This window comes from Ranitomeya imitator, chromosome 5 (genome assembly GCF_032444005.1).
Source record: "Ranitomeya imitator isolate aRanImi1 chromosome 5, aRanImi1.pri, whole genome shotgun sequence".
Lineage (NCBI taxonomy): Eukaryota > Metazoa > Chordata > Amphibia > Anura > Dendrobatidae > Ranitomeya > Ranitomeya imitator.
The window spans coordinates 199,445,647-199,461,836 of NC_091286.1; the positions used below are offsets into that span (position 1 = coordinate 199,445,647).

Sequence of the window (16,190 nt, forward strand, 5' to 3'; positions counted from 1 at the left end):
ATCACTGATTTTAAAAAAATAATATGACAAAATGAAAATGCAAATCTATTATAAAGCAAACTAAAGAAATGTATTCATTAATACAAATAAAAGTATAAAATTAAACCTACAACAGTCTACATTAGCACCAAAAGTTTAGTGTATTGTACGGAACCGAAAGGGTTAATTATAGAAAACATCTCAGAAACTGCCTTGAAGTTACAGATTGCTATGGTCTGCGGTTGAATAAAATTACTAAGCAAGGTCTATAAAATCAATTTTGTGTAGAACCCATTTGTTTTGCTGCACTTTCCGCTTGACCTAAAGATTGGACATTTGTACTGCTCCTGTTTGAGTAGTAATAGTTTCAGCTCTGTGACACATTTTATTAATTTATACATACTTACATACTAAATTCTAAATTAAGTTTGCCACACCAAGTATTGAGAAACATGACAATTTGGGACAAAACTGTAAAAAAAAAAAAATTTCTCCTTAAAACTTCTGGTTACAAACTTGCATTGAAGGCGTTCGGCATGAACAAAGTACATTTTAGTCAATTCATCTTGGGATAAAATTAATTTCCACAGTTTAATGCATTAACCCCATTACCACCCAAGGTGGTTTACACGTTAATGAACTGGCCAATTTTTACATGTCTGGAACGCTTCAATGGAGCTCACCGATTCGGAAACACCGTATTTTCCAGCGTATTAGATGACTTTTTAACCCCTGAAATTCTTCTCAAAAGTCGGGGCTCATCTTATACGCCAGGTACGGCGTGTGCAGGGAGCAGTCCTAGATGGTTCCCAGGGTCTGGAGGAGAGGAGACTCTCCTTCAGGCCCTGGATTCCATATTCATGTAAAAAAAAAAGAATAAAAATAAAAAATAGGGATATACTTACCTTCCGATGGCCCCCGGCTCTCAGCGGTGCACACGGCACCTTCCGTTCCCAAGGATGCATTGCGTGAAGGACCGGAGAAAACGTCACGGTCACGCGACCACGTCGTCATCTACGGTCCTTCGCGCAATGCATCCTTGGGAACGAAAACTGCTGCGTGCACCGCTGAGAGCCAGGGGCACTCCGGGGGCCACCAGAAGGTAAGTATATCCCTATTTTTTTTATTTTTACTCTTTTTTTTACATGAATATGGATCCCAGGGCCTGGAGGAGAGTCTCCTCTCCTCCAGACCCTAGGAACCATCCGGACTGCACACACCGTATAAGATGACCCCAGTCTTATACGGCGAGTATATCCCAAACTATATTTTATATGGAAAAGTTGGGGGTAGTCTTATACGTCCAATTGTCTTATACACCGGAAAACACAGTAGTTTTTTTCGTGACAAATTGTACTTCATGATAGTGGTAAAATTTCTTCGATATGACTTGCGTACACGTGTGTAAAAAGAAACAAAAAAAAAAAAAACGAAAAGTTGGCGAAAATTTGGTAAATGTTGCAATTTTCAAACTTTGAATTCTTATGCCCTTAAATCACAGAGATATAGGTCACACAAAGTAGTTAATAAATAACATTCCTCAGATGCATACTTCACATCAGCATAAGTTTTGAAACTTTTTTTGTTAGGAAGTTATAAGGGTTAAACTTTGACAAGCGATTTCTCATTTCTCAAACAAAATCATTTTTTTCTTTTTAGGGACCCCCCTCACATTTTAAACGGAATCTGCCACCCTAAAATTGGCCTATAAGCTAATGCCACGGCATCAGGGGTTTATCTACAGCATTATGTAATGCTGTAGATAAGCCCCCGATGTAACCTGCAAGATGAGAAAAAGAAGTTAGATTATACTCACCATGGGGTGGTCCGGTCAAACTTGTTGCCTCACTGTTTTCTGCCTTCACGTCTGCAATAAACTTTTTTCACTTTAGCAAAATTGAACTGGATGAGTGCAGTGTTTTACTTTTTTCCAGTCATTAAAAAAACAAACCACACATTACACTTACATTCCTGGCGCTTCCTCGCAGCATCAGCAGCTACTTTATGCTTGTAAGCAGTGCATGGCAGGGAACTCATGCGCTGCTTACAAGCCGAAGTGCAGCGAGCAGTAAGTATTCATTGCTTTTCAGTATCGCGCAGTGTCAGCTGGTGCCTTCCTGCAGCTGCCGGGCGGTCACTTGTGCCTCTGCTTAAGAGACTGAATTTTCACCTCTCTCCATGCCCAGAGAGAGGGGAATTTTTATTTTCACAAGGGTAACAGGAGAAATTACACCATACAATTTCTCTTGAGAACACCAATATCCCATATGCAGTGGAATACTACTTTTGAGGAACAATGCATAGCTCCGAGGGGAAGAAATTACATATTGGAGTTCAGATTTTGCTGGAATGGTTTGAGGGTGCCATGTCACATTGGCAGAGCCCCTGAGGAGCCAGCACAACAGAAAATCCCATATATGAACTCATTCTCCAAACTACATTCCCCAATGAATTCATCTAGAGGTGCAGTGATCATATTGACACCACTTATGCCTCAAAGAACTTTATACTATTGAGCAGTGAAGAAAGAATAAATTATATTTTTACCATTAAAATGTTGTTTTAGCCTCAAGTTTTTCATTTTTCTAAGGGCAAATAGGAAAAAATAGACTTCAGTATGTTGTAAAAATGTTTCCTGAGTGTGCCAATACCTTACATGTAATCGGGAAATATTTTTCAGGAACAGTGCAACGCTCAAAGGAAAATAGAACCCCATAATAGAGTGCGGATTTTACTTTTAAGGTTTGCGGGTGAAATGACCCACTGAGTTAGCTCCATAGTTGCCAAAACAGCAGAAACCCCGATAAGTGACCCCATTTTACAAACTACACCTCTCAATGAATTCATCTAGGTGTGCAGAGATCATATTGACACCACGGATGTGTCACAGAATTTTATACTATTGGGCAGTGAGCAAGAAATCATTTTTACCACCAAAATTTTGTTTTAGCCCCAGATTTCACATTGGGAAAAGAGTATAAATGGTACCATAATTTGTCACACAATTCCTACTGAATGTGGCAATACCCGGGGGCGTGGCCTGCAACTGAAGGAGAAGGACGCGTGTTTCCCGAGCTCCATCAGCATCGGCCCTAATCTGTTTAATTTAAGACCCCATAAGGCCCATCCACACCACCCGAGGGTGGCATTTACCATCACAAGGACAGCAGAACCTGCCTTGGTCCGTTTCTCAACTTTTACTGGCTGGGTACGGAACGGAGGACTGAGGCCTAAGACCAGGCCTGAAGCCGGCTGGAGGTACTCCCTGACCGCATCCTATCTGGGGTGCTGGGTCCAGCCCTCTGCTCCCCGGGAGAGCGGCCCCGAGCGAAGGAAGCTCCCTCTTTTGAGACACTCGGTCCCTCCGACGCTGCCTTGCCGGCGCTTTGGGACCGGAGATCTGAGCTGCATAAGAAGTGCGGCCTGTCCGCCAGCCCCTGCAGCAGCTCCCAGCCGCGCTCCTCCAAAGTGGAGTGAGAGCGCCACAGGAAGAAACCCTCACTGCTCACGAGTCGGGTGCGGGTTTCGGAGCGTTCCCTTGGGAGCGGCGCTTGTCCCTCTGGCCGGCCTCCAGAGACACCGATTCCCATAGCGGCTGCTGGCGGTGGACTGAGGTGAGGACTGCGTCGGGAGGACGGGGGAGGTGAGAAGAGGCTGCTTGCAACCACCGTTCCCCTAACCAGAACAGCAGAGCAGCAGTGCTTGGCGCTTACCCCCCAAAGGGACCCCCTGCTAGTCGCTGCGCACGGCTGAGGGACAGGAGAAAGCAAACTGCGGCGCTGCGTGCCTTATAACCCAGAACGGGCTGAGGAGCCAAAGTGAATTAACTGTTGGTGGGCGCTTCTTCTGTCTTGCCAGAGGGGAACTGTGAGGAAGAGGAATATTAGATATCGCCACAAGAAAGTGGAACCATTGGCACGCAGGGCACAGTTAAGAGGCCCTATAAGATCTCATCACCCTATTGGCAAACGCTCTCCACACTATCTATACTGGCAGTGCAGCGCCACATGGTGTATAGCGCCCTTTTTGGAAGTTATAATAGCCAAGAGAGACACAACACAAAGACCTAATATCCTCTGGAGGTGAAGGGGTGGTGCTCACACACCAAGGCTTGCCTTTCAATCTCACTGGGCCGAGGAACATTCTCACTGCCCCCCTTCTAAATCTGGCTACAACACTATAGAGACTCTACCCACATAAGGCACTCTGTGGGACTATGTAAGATATAGATCAGCCTTAAGGGGATTATGAGGAGAGCCAGAAGAATTCTATTGTAACCTGCACAGCGTACCCACAATGGTTAAAACTTCTAATAAACAGACCAGATCTAGCTCTAAACCCACCAGGTCAGGGTCCCAAGCAGATATGGATAAATTCTTGAAAAAGCAAGGAAACCCCACAAACACCCCAAAATCCTCCCGACCACTCAAAGCAGCACAAGAGGACAACACGGAGTCTGAACTTGACAGTGAGGAAGAATCAGAAGATCTGGACAAGGGCCCCCAGGTCACTAGGTCCTTCATTAAACGGATACTAGAAAAAGCACTAGACCCTCTGGGAAAAGACCTTAGAGCCAGAAAACATGACCTTAACCATTTAGGCCACAGAATTGAATCTGTTGAATCTTCCCAGACAGAGATTATACAAAGTGCCAACTCCTCTGTCAACTGTCATAAGCAACAGGAGGACCATATTAACCAAATTTATACTATCCTTGAGGACCACGAGAATAGAGAGAGAAGAAACAACTTGCGGCTAAAGGGTATCCCAGAATCGGTCTTGCCAGATGCTCTCTCAACTTCAGTACCTGAACTCTTCCGATCCATCATGGTCACCACTGACCCAACAGACCTAGAGATAGTAAGAATTTACAGAGCCTTGAGACCCAAACCAAAACCCGACGAACCTCCTCGAGATGTGCTCTGTCGCTTTTTAGACTTTAGAACCAGAGACCTCATCTTAAAAAGAGCAAGGGAGGCCGACCAGATTGCTCATGATGGCAAATCAATTCAAATTTTCCAGGACCTTTCGGCCTCTACACTATACAAATGTCGTCTTCTAAGACCTCTCACATCTATACTCCAGCAGAAACGTTACCCCTACCGCTGGCTGTTTCCTTTTGGCCTGTCTATCTCGGCTAAAGACAAGAGGCTTCTTATAAGATCTACATCAGACGTCAAGGAGGTCTGCAAAGAACTGGAGATCCACCTCGATCAATTTCCGAACCTGGAGACATTATGTGATGCTCGACACCTAAAACATCTTCCACTTCCATCTCCGTGGCAGCCCTCCCCGACCTCAAGATCCTCACGAGCAAAACAAAGATCGACCAAATCACCATCTCCAAGAGCTGGGGCCGATCCAGGAGACTGATGACTCACACGGGGTCATACCCCTCGACTAAGCTGATTACTTCGACCATTATCTTGTAACATCCCTCCTGTTATTCGAGCCTCTTGGCTCTAATATCTGACCGTTGTGCTGTATAGTTGTGTAGAAATGTTTTATTTTACACCTGCAGATCGTATTACAATGTTCTTCTTTTGATCACCAGGTGATGTTCCAGCTGGCTCTCCTCTCCCCCTCTTTCCCCTTGAATAGTCCAGTCTAAATGAGTCTATTACAAATAATGACTCTTGCTATTTCTTGTCTTTCCTTGTTGGAATTTTTCCTCTTTCCCTCCCCCCCTCTTCCTTTCTCTTTCGTCCAAATATCCTCATTCCCCACCCCTTCTACTCTGCATTTCTCCTCTCATCTTCCCTGGCCCGGCGAAGATTTTCCCTTCTCATAAGATCTAATAATAATGATAATAATAATAATCTTTATTTATATAGCGCCAACATATTCCGCAGCGCTTTACAGTTTAACAGTTTCAAACACAAAAGTCATAAGTAACAACATTAACAATACAATAATTAAAGCAAAATAAGACGACCCTGCTGGTGAGAGCTTACAATCTACAATGAGGTGGGGGAGATGCAAAGTACAGGTGTGTATTTACAATGATGTATTTACAATCATGGTCCAGCCATCTTCAGGGGATGGGGAATAGATGGGGAAAGTGAATGGGCTACACACACACACAAACATAAAATGACTTTGATTAGTGAACGTGATAGGCCGCTCTGAACAAATGTGCCTTCCCCTACAACAGATATGACATCAAATCGTAAGGGTACCGTCACACTATACGATTTATCTACGATCACGACCAGCGATATGACCTGGCCGTGATCGTAGGTAAATCGTAGTGTGGTCGCTGAAGATCTGTCACACAGACAGCTCTCCAGCGACCAACGATGCCGAGGTCCCTGGGTAACCAGGGTAAACATCGGGTAACTAAGCGCAGGACCGCGCTTAGTTACCCGATGTTTACCCTGGTTACAAGCGTTAAACTAAAAAAAAACAAACAGCACATACTTACATTCTGGTGTCCGTCAGGTCCCTTGCAGACTGCTTCCCGCACTCAGTGACTGCCGGCCGTAAAGTGAAAGTGAAAGCACAGCCGCTGTGCTCTGCTTTCACTTTACGGCCGGCAGTCACTGAGTGCGGGAAGCAGACGGCAAGGGACCTGACGGACACCAGAATGTAAGTATGTGCTGTTTGTTTTTTTTTAGTTTAACGCTTGTAACCAGGGTAAACATCGGGTAACTAAGCGCGGTCCTGCGCTTAGTTACCCGATGTTTACCCTGGTTACAAGCGAACGCATCGCTGGATCGCATCGCTAGATCGCTAGATCGGTGTCACACACACCGATCTAGCGATGACAGCGGGAGATCCAGCGATGAAAGAAAGTTCTAAACGATCTGCTACTACGTACGATTCTCAGCAGGATCCCTGATCGCTGCTGCGTGTCAGACACCGCGATATCGTAACGATATCGCTGGAACGTCACGAATCGTACCGTCGTAGCGATCGAAATGTTATAGTGTGACGGTACCCTAAGTCTTTCCAGGTTATCTCCCACAATACACATGGCTTTAATTCTCCAATCCCCAGGTCGCAAACCCTAAAATTATTTAAAAAAAAAAAAAAAAAAAAAAAAATCGGGCTATGACATTCTGCTACTTCAAGAAACCCACTTTATTTCAAGTAAAATTCCGTCATTTGAGAAATGTTTCTTCGATAAATGGTACCACGCCAGCACCCCCAAGAAAGGTTCTAGAGGTGTTTTTATAGCTCTTGCCAAAGATATCCCCTTCCTGCTCACTGGGAGTTAATACGACCCTGATGGTCGCTATGTATTTGTCAAAGGCCTGGTAGCGGGGAATATGGTGACCTTAGGGAGCCTATATGCTCCAAACAGACATCACTTCACGTGGCTACGCAAGACCTTGTCCAAACTTCGCTCTTTTCAGGAGGGTGTAGTTGTCTTGGACGGAGACGTAAATATAGCACTGGATCCCCTCCTGGACACATCGACAAAAAAGAGCTCCATCTCTTTGAAAGACCTGGCCAGGCTAAAATCTCTCCTGCACTCCCTCGAACTAACTGATGTATGGAGATACCACCATCCCTCAGACACTGATTTCACCCTTTATTCCCACCCACACAATTAGTACCACCGCCTGGACTATATACTGGCTTCCAGATCGGTTTTGCCCAACACCCTAAAATCTGATATAATCCGGTCACTTCATTCTGACCACTCTATAGTACTACTGAACCTTGAGTTTCATAAACCTTACTCCCACTTCAGAACCTGGCGGCTCAATGAATCACTATTACAACAAGAAAACATAAAAACCCGTATACGAGATTCAATCCAGGAATATTTTACTATAAACTCTAACCGAGATGTAAATCCCACGGTTCTGTGGGAAGCGCACAAGGCCACAATAAGAGGGGTATTCATATCAATAGCCTCCTTTTTAAACAAACAAGGGAAGCAGGTAATAGAATCCCTATACAGTGACATAGTCGCCCTAGACGCTCTCCACAAAAAAGAACTAACACGAGAAACACTCACCCAACTTACAGAAAAAAGACAGTCTCTCAAGGATTTATTAAACAAGCAATCTTCCAGGCAATATATTTCCTGGAGGAACAGAATCTTTGCCCATGGTGACAAGGCCTCTAAACTTATGATCTCCCTGATTAAAAAACGCCAAGCCTGTACTTATATCCACCAAATTAAAACTAAATCCGGTCAAGTTACCCAACAATATAATCAGATCATCAACACTTTCTTATCCTTCTATACAAACCTTTACCAACTACGCCAAAACGATTCAATCGAAGATAATATTCAACAGAGACTTGCCTCTAAAGCCTTCCTCTCTTCCTTACACCTCCCCAGACTATCAAATCTTCAACAAGAGAACCTACTCAAACCTTTTAGCTTGTCAGAGCTCCAGTCCATCCTGTTAAAGTGTTCCAAAGGGAAGTCCCCCAGGCCTGATGGATACACGAAATCATACTATAAAACTTTCGCAAATGAGCTAAGCCCACATTTATTAAACATGTGTAATGCAGTTTTGAATGGGAAACCATTTCCCCCGCAATCTTTAGAAGCTCACATTTCTCTTATTCATAAAGAAGGCAAAGATCCGGAATGCTGTGGAAGCTACAGACCTATCTCCCTTCTAAATGTCGACTTAAAAATATATGCAGGTCTCGTAGCCAGGAGGGTTGGTGCAATACTACCGGATCTTATTTCCTTCAACCAGACAGGCTTTGTGGCCAGGAGAGAGGGAAGGGACAATACCAGTAGAATCTTACACCTGATCCAATATGTAAAAATCAATAAAACACCACTGGAATTAATAGGAACAGATGCGGAGAAAGCCTTTGACAGGGTGGACTGGATATATTTATATGAAACACTTATTAGATTTGGAATACCTGAACAATTAGCCGACGCTATCTTCCAAATGTACTCCTGTCCCTCAGCCCGACTAAAAATTAATAATATGCTATCGGAACCTTTCCAAATACGAAACGGCACGAGGCAGGGATGCCCTCTGTCCCCGCTTCTATACGTGCTTGCTATGGAAACTTTGATCCAAGGTATCCAGCAGGACACAGAAATTAAAAGGAATTCAAATAGGTGGTTCCCACCATAAATCCGCAGCTTTTGCCGATGACCTTCTGGTATTTCTATCAGAATCACAAAAGGGGGATCCCTGCCTTCGTCCGCCTATTAGACGCCTATGGAAAAATCTCTAACTTTAAGGTGAATCCATCTAAATCCGAAGCGATGAGCCTAAATATATCTAAATCTACAGTAGATAATTTGAAGCGACTCTACCCATTTAACTGGCCACCTAAATTTATAACAAATCTAGGTATTAAAATCGGAAGATCGGCGGGCGAGCTACTAGATCTCAATATTATACCTATGCTAAACAAAGCTATCTAAACAGTCCGTTCTTGGAGAGCACCTTTCCTATCTTGGATGGGGAGAAAAAAAACCTGTTAAAAAGCATAATACTCCCTAAATTTCTTTACCTTTTCCAGATGCTTCCCATTTATGTCCCTAACCACTATCCAGGGTGGATAAAAATCAATGTTTTAAAAAAAAAAATAAAAAAAAAAAATCGGATTTTTTTTATTTAAATCGGATTTTTTTTCAATAAACTGCTTTTTGAGGAAAATATTTTACCATCCAAAGGTTCTTCCATCATGAGATAAAGCGGAGTTGTTTAACTCAGTAGAATAAAGGCTGTATATGTGTAACATTCACAATGCCATGCTCTTCCAGAGGTTATTGTAGGATTAGTGGGCAGTTTCTCTCCTATATTATCACAGACGCTCACTTTACTTACGCAGTTCTCAAAACTGAATTTGACTCCGCAGAGGTCCCAGCCTCTTCTTCACGGCAAAAATGTTACAACATGAACAGAGTTGAGAAAAAGACCTTAATCCTATTGTTCTACAAACCTATGAATACAGAATCAACCCCTTCAGTGCCAAGTCCAAGAAGTTAGACAATATGTTTCTGATTGTTTGGAGTGGAATAGATCTGCACAACACAAGAAGAATGTGAAATGAATCTAAGTGTGAGGAGGAGGAAGGGCAAGCAGACAAGAAAATGAAAGTGAAACTTTGAGCACAATACTGCAGCATAGCCACAGACAGACAAGTCTGGATCTGTTTGTGTGTACGATCTGAGGTTTATTACATTCTTTCCTTATAATGGCAGCAGGCCGTAAAAGAGACCCAGTTTGGGAATATTTTAATGAAGCTCCTTCGCCTATCGGTAAGGCAGGCATGCATGCAAACGATGCAACAAAGATGCAAGGCCTGGTGGCGCGAATGAGGCAACATCATGAGAAGTGCGGTGATGAAGATGACCAAAGAAACACTTCTGAACAGGCAGGATCTTCAGGTTGGTAAACATTTTTATTGAATCCTATTTCTAAAGACTGAACGGTCATGTGTGAGAAAAATTATATTTCTTATTATTACTGCATGTTACTGTCATTTGGTACAGTTATGAAGAAAAACAAATATTCCTTTTGGGGCAGGGGCAGTGATGTGTTGTGTACAATAAGCAGAAATTGTATAAACAATAAAATAACAGCATTGACTTTTTTTGTTTAGGGGAATTCATGGATTCTGGAAACTATCCACCTCCAAGATCACCATCATCCTGTTCTACAGTTTCAGAGTTCTCCATCCAGGATAGTGCTTCATTAGCAGCAGCATCATCATCAGACACCCACAGCCACATATCACCATCACCCAAAAGGAAGAAAAAAACCTTTACCTCCTGGAACCACCATAGATAGGTTTGTGATAAGAACTAGCAGATTAGAAAAAGAGTTGATTGATGAAAAAATTGCCCAGTTTATTTATGCAACAAACTCTTCTTTCTGTCTGACTGAGAACCCACATTTCATTAATATGGTTCAGTCACTGAGAACAGGATACAGTCCACCCAGCAGAGCTGATGTTGCAGGGAAACTGCTGGATCAAGTGTATGACAGAGAAATGGAGCAATGTGCAACAGCTCTGGAGGGTAAAATTGTTAACCTAAGTATTGATGGGTGGAGTAATGTCCACAATGATCCTATTGTATGTGCTTGTATAACAACAGAAGAAGGTAAAGTCTTCCTTGCACAAACAACTGATACGTCAGGAAATGCACACACAGCAGAATACTTACAAGAAGTGGCAGTAAAAGCTATAACGACATGTGAACAAAAATTCAAATGTCTAGTACGCAGTTTGGTCACTGACAATGCTGCAAACGTATCCAAGATGAGAAGAGATTTAGAAGAGCAGGGAGGGAATACAAAGCTGCTAATAACATATGGTTGCAGTGCTCATTTGCTGCACCTCTTAGCCAAAGACTTAAGTGTTCCAGAAATAAAGGCTAATGTTGTTGAAATTGCTAAATACTTCCGTAATCATCATTTTGCTGCAGCAGCTCTGAAAAGGATGGGTGGAACCAAGCTAACGCTCCCACAAGATGTTAGATGGAACTCTGTGGTGGACTGTTTTGAGCAGTATATCAAAAACTGGCCTATTCTGATGACACTTTGTGAAGAAAATCGAGATAAAATAGATGGCACTGTCACGGCCAAAATCCTCAACATTGGGCTTAAGAGAAATGTTGAACATATGCTGAGCTTCCTGAAACCCATCTCTCAAGCTTTAAACAAAATACAGAAAAATAGCTGTTTTATTGCGGATGCTGTTGAAATTTGGAAGGAACTGAGTGAACACTTAAAAACAGAACTACACATGGACAGAATTAAATTACAAGCAGTAAACAAACGAATGGGACAAGCACTGACTCCAGCTCATTTTTTGGCAAATATTGTCAATATCCAATATCAGGGTCAAAACCTAAGTGCTGAGGAAGAGGAGTTAGCTATGACATGGGTATCCAGCAATCATCCATCTTTAATGCCAACTATAATAAACTTCAGAGCTAAGGGGGAACCATTCAAGAAATATATGTTTGCTGAAGATATTTTAAGGAAGGTCACACCAGTAAACTGGTGGAAGTCACTTAAGCGCTTGGATTTAGAGACTGTTCAAGTAATGACTTCACTTTTAACAGCAGTAGCTTCTTCTGCAGGCGTTGAAAGAATATTCTCTTTCTTTGGACTCATTCATTCTAAATTGAGAAATCGGTTGGGACCCAATAAAGCAGGAAAGCTTGTTTTTCTTTTCCAGATTATGAATAGGAACAAAGAAGAAGATGATAATGAAGATGACAAGTGAGCTACAGAGGACAGCAGGGACAGTAGTATTTAAGTTTTTCATGTGTCGGCTGGGCTGACAGTCTAAGTTTCTTATTATATATATATATATATTTTGTTTAGCCAAATTAGTTAACAAACATGGATGTTTGTTTAAGCAAATAACTTATGCTGTAATGTTGTTATTGTTTCCGTTGAATAAATCTATTTAAATTGTTATTAAGGTCAGGATTATTTTTCTCCTTCCTAAGTACAACAGAACAGTGGTGTCCAAATATGAATGATTAACCCATTAAACTGGGGAGAAAAAAGTAATATAAAAAGTGATTCTAAAAATCTTCATCTACTTGCATGTTAAAGTAGCAAGAACTAGTTTAGGTAGAAACTTTGATTTAAATCACTGATTTAAATCAAGCCTTACTGACTAGTGATTTAAATCGTGATTTAAATCGTGATTTAAATCAGTTAGATTTAAATCAAATCCACCCTGCCACTATCTATCAAAAATCAATTCTTTTTTTATTAACTTCATATGGAACACCAAACGTCCTCGAATTAATACCATAACACTCACTCTCCCCAGATCTCAGGGTGGGATGGGGGTTCCAGACATCTTTAAATATTACAGAGCTGCAATGTTGACCAGGATTGTGGACTGGATCAGAAACCCATCCGGTAAACTTTGGATATCCATTGAAGAACATATGGCTCCCGCCCCCCTGAGATCTATGGCTCTTTTACATGACTACATTAAATTACCTCAATTGGTTACAAATGAAATCACCCTAGCAACACTCAAATTATGGAGGTCAGAATTTCCTAAAGCTACCCCCCTCTTTCTCCAATCCTAACACTACAAGACGTAACTGGCCACATTCCCCTCAAATTACCTAAAGGCCCCAAAGCTGTTTTGTCTGACTCGGTGGACTCCCTAATATCAATAGACCAAGTATTCCTAGACGGTTCTTTGATGACTCTCCCAGAGCTCCAAGCCCTCAAACCCCACCTGTTGTGAATTCTGTGGCAGAGCTCCCTCCTGTGGTCACAAGTGGTACTTCGGCTGATTCTCTCTGGGAGCTTCCGTTTGTGGAGGAAAGTGGTACTGCAGCTTCTGAGTTTCCTCCCTCAGGTGATCTGGTGAGGTCGTTAGCTGCTTCTCTACTTAACTCCACCTGATGCTTTGCTCTTTGCTTCCTGTCAATGTTCCAGTGTTGGACTTGTGTTTCTCTGGATCATTCCTGTGGCCTGCTGCTCTGCATAGCTAAGTGCTTCTTTTCTATTTGTTGCTATTTTTTCTGTCCAGCTTGTCTATTTGTTTTGCTGGAAGCTCTGGGACGCAGAGGGTGTACCTCCGTGCCGTTAGTTCGGTACGGAGGGTCTTTTTGCCCCCTTTGCGTGGTTTTCTTTAGGGTTTTGTGTAGACCGCAAAGTTATCTTTCCTATCCTCGTTCTGTCTAGAATATCGGGCCTCACTTTGCTGAATCTATTTCATCCCTTCGTTTGTCTTTTCATCTTACTCACAGTCATTATATGTGGGGGGCTGCCTTTTCCTTTGGGGTATTTCTCTGAGGCAAGGTAGGCTAATTTTTCTATCTGCAGGCTAGTTAGTTTCTCAGGCTGTGCCGAGTTGCATAGGGAGCGTTAGGCGCAATCCACAGCTGCCTCTAGTTGTGTTTGGAGAGGATCAGGAATTGCGGTCTACAGAGTTTCCACGTCTCAGAGCTCGCTCTATTATTTTGGGTTATTGTCAGATCACTGTATGTGCTCTGATCGCTATGTACATTGTGTTACTGAATTGCCTATCATAACACCTTAATAAATCTGGAGACCCATCTATTCCCCGCCACATCGCTGTTATATAATGGCCCCAAAGCTGATACTTGGACTCTAAGGGTATTTACCGCCAAGCCCAATTCTCGACCTTTCTGTAAAAACTCCAGAATAGCCGGGGAAATGCATATGCCAGAGGGAAATCCCAGTGAATCTGAAGGGAGTCTATTATACAGGGTTTGTCCGCCACCCGAAGAGTAGCAAACTTCATGGTCTGTCTGTTCTCTCTCGTTGCAAATAGGTCTATATCGGTTAACCCCCATAGGTCTACTATCCGTTTGAACACCCGTCGACTTAGAACCCATTCTCCATGACGTAGAGAATGACGGCTGAGGTAATCTGCCTCTGTGTTGAGCTCTCCCCGAATATGAACGGTTGAAAGAGCGAAAGTGAGCTTCGGCTATGTCAAGTATGTCTGTGGTGGTGTTCATTGGAGACCTTGACCTTGTCCCTCCCTGATGGTTGAGATAGGCTACTACTGTTGTGTTGTCTGACTGGACCCTTACATGTGAATCCCGCAGAAATGGTAGCCACCTGAGTAGGGCCTTTTTTACTGCCGTAAGCTCTTTCCAATTCGAGAACTCTTGAGCCTCTAAGAGAGACCATTGCCCCTGAGTCCAAACATCTCCTATATGAGCTCCTCATCCTATCGGACTGGCATCGGTTGTGACCGTGTTGTCTGGTACTACGCTCCAGTGTACCCCTTTTGCTAAATGTTCCATATTTAGCCACCATCTCAGACTGTGTAGAGTGGTGGTGGACAGCCTGAGTCTTCCGCCTAGCTGACCTTGAAGACTCCTCTCTGCATCCAAGACCTGGGCCTGCAATACTCGAGTGTGGAATTGAGCCCACTGGACGGCTGGTATGCAAGATGTTAGGGATCCCAAAAGGGACATTGCGTCTCTCAAAGTCAGATCTGTTTTTTTTGTCACAGTACTGACTTTGTGCACAATCCTCTGCTTCTTTTCTTCCGGAAGGAAACATAGTTGATTTTCCGAATTTAGCAGAATACCCAGGAAAGTCTGAGTCGTTGATGGTTCTAATCTTGATTTTTCCAGATTGACTAGCCAACCCAAGTCCTGTAAGGAAGATATTACATGCTTTAGGCGACTCCTACACTGAAAAAACGAATTTCCCACTACCAGGAAGTCATCAAAGTAGGGTATAATTAATGTATCTTGTTCTCTGACATAGGCCATCACTTCCGCAATGATCATAGTAAACACCCTCGGTGCCATAGACAGACCAAATGGCATTGCAGTAAACAGAGTGTCTCACCTGATCGTTTAAGCGCACCGCCATTCTGAGGAATTGTTGATGATTCTTGTGAATGGGCAGATGGTAATACGCATCCTTTAAATCCAGGACTGTCATATAGCATCTGGGAAAAAGAAGTTTAGTCGCCGTTTTAATTGATTCCATTTTAAAGGCATGGTATTTTAGATACTTGTTCAATCTCTGTAAATTTATGATGGTTCAAAAGGATCCATTTGGTTTGGAGATCAAAAATAAAGGGGAATAGAACCCTTCCCCTTGCTGATCTTTTGGAACCTCTACTATAACCTTCTTCTGTCTTAACATCTGAACCTCTTTTTCCAGGGCCTTCTATTGGTCTAAGGAATCAGGGGCAGTCAAAATATAAAAATTAGGTCTTTCCTGGAATTCTAATCTTAATCCCGACTTAACTATACCCAGAACCCAATAGCTCGAAGTTATTCTGGCCCACTGAGTATAGAAGTGCTTTAACCTGCCCCCTACTGGGAGATCTGTATTAACGGTAATTTCTTCTACGTCTTGAGGAAGATGATGAGGCAGTTAAAGTCCGAACCTTTCTTTTTCGGCTCCGTTGATTCCCAGTCTCGGTTTTGGTAAGGTCTTCAGTATGGGAAGCGCCTCCTGAAGGTATTCCTAAAGGTAGGATTGAATACTTTAGGAAAACCCTTCTTCCTATCCTCAGCTTTAGCCAGGATGTCATCCAATACCGGGCCAAACAGGTACTCACCCCTACACGGAATTTTACACAGTTTAGCTCTTGCCTGAGTATCCCCTTTCCAGGTCTTAAGCCATAGAGCTCGGCGAGCAGCGTTCGAGAGACCTGCTGATCTGGCTGCCAGTTTCAGAGAATTCACTGACGCATCTGCCAAATACGCCACACCCTCACGTATTTGAGATAGGGAGTCCAGTATCTTGTCTCTAGGCACTTTGGATTTTAGCTGTTCCTCCAGC

General features: G+C 43.0%; 1 protein-coding gene across 1 annotated transcript in view; it reads right to left on the reverse strand.

Moving 5' to 3' along the window:
- NUP133 (nucleoporin 133) overlaps positions 1-16,190 on the reverse strand; it is a 257,731-nt gene that overhangs the window by 186,452 nt on the left and 55,089 nt on the right. Inside the window, exon 9 of the mRNA XM_069769500.1 lies at positions 1-4. This exon is cut by the window's left edge and continues 144 nt beyond it. Coding sequence (XP_069625601.1) covers positions 1-4 — 4 coding nt within the window. The remainder of the gene's footprint in view (positions 5-16,190) is intronic.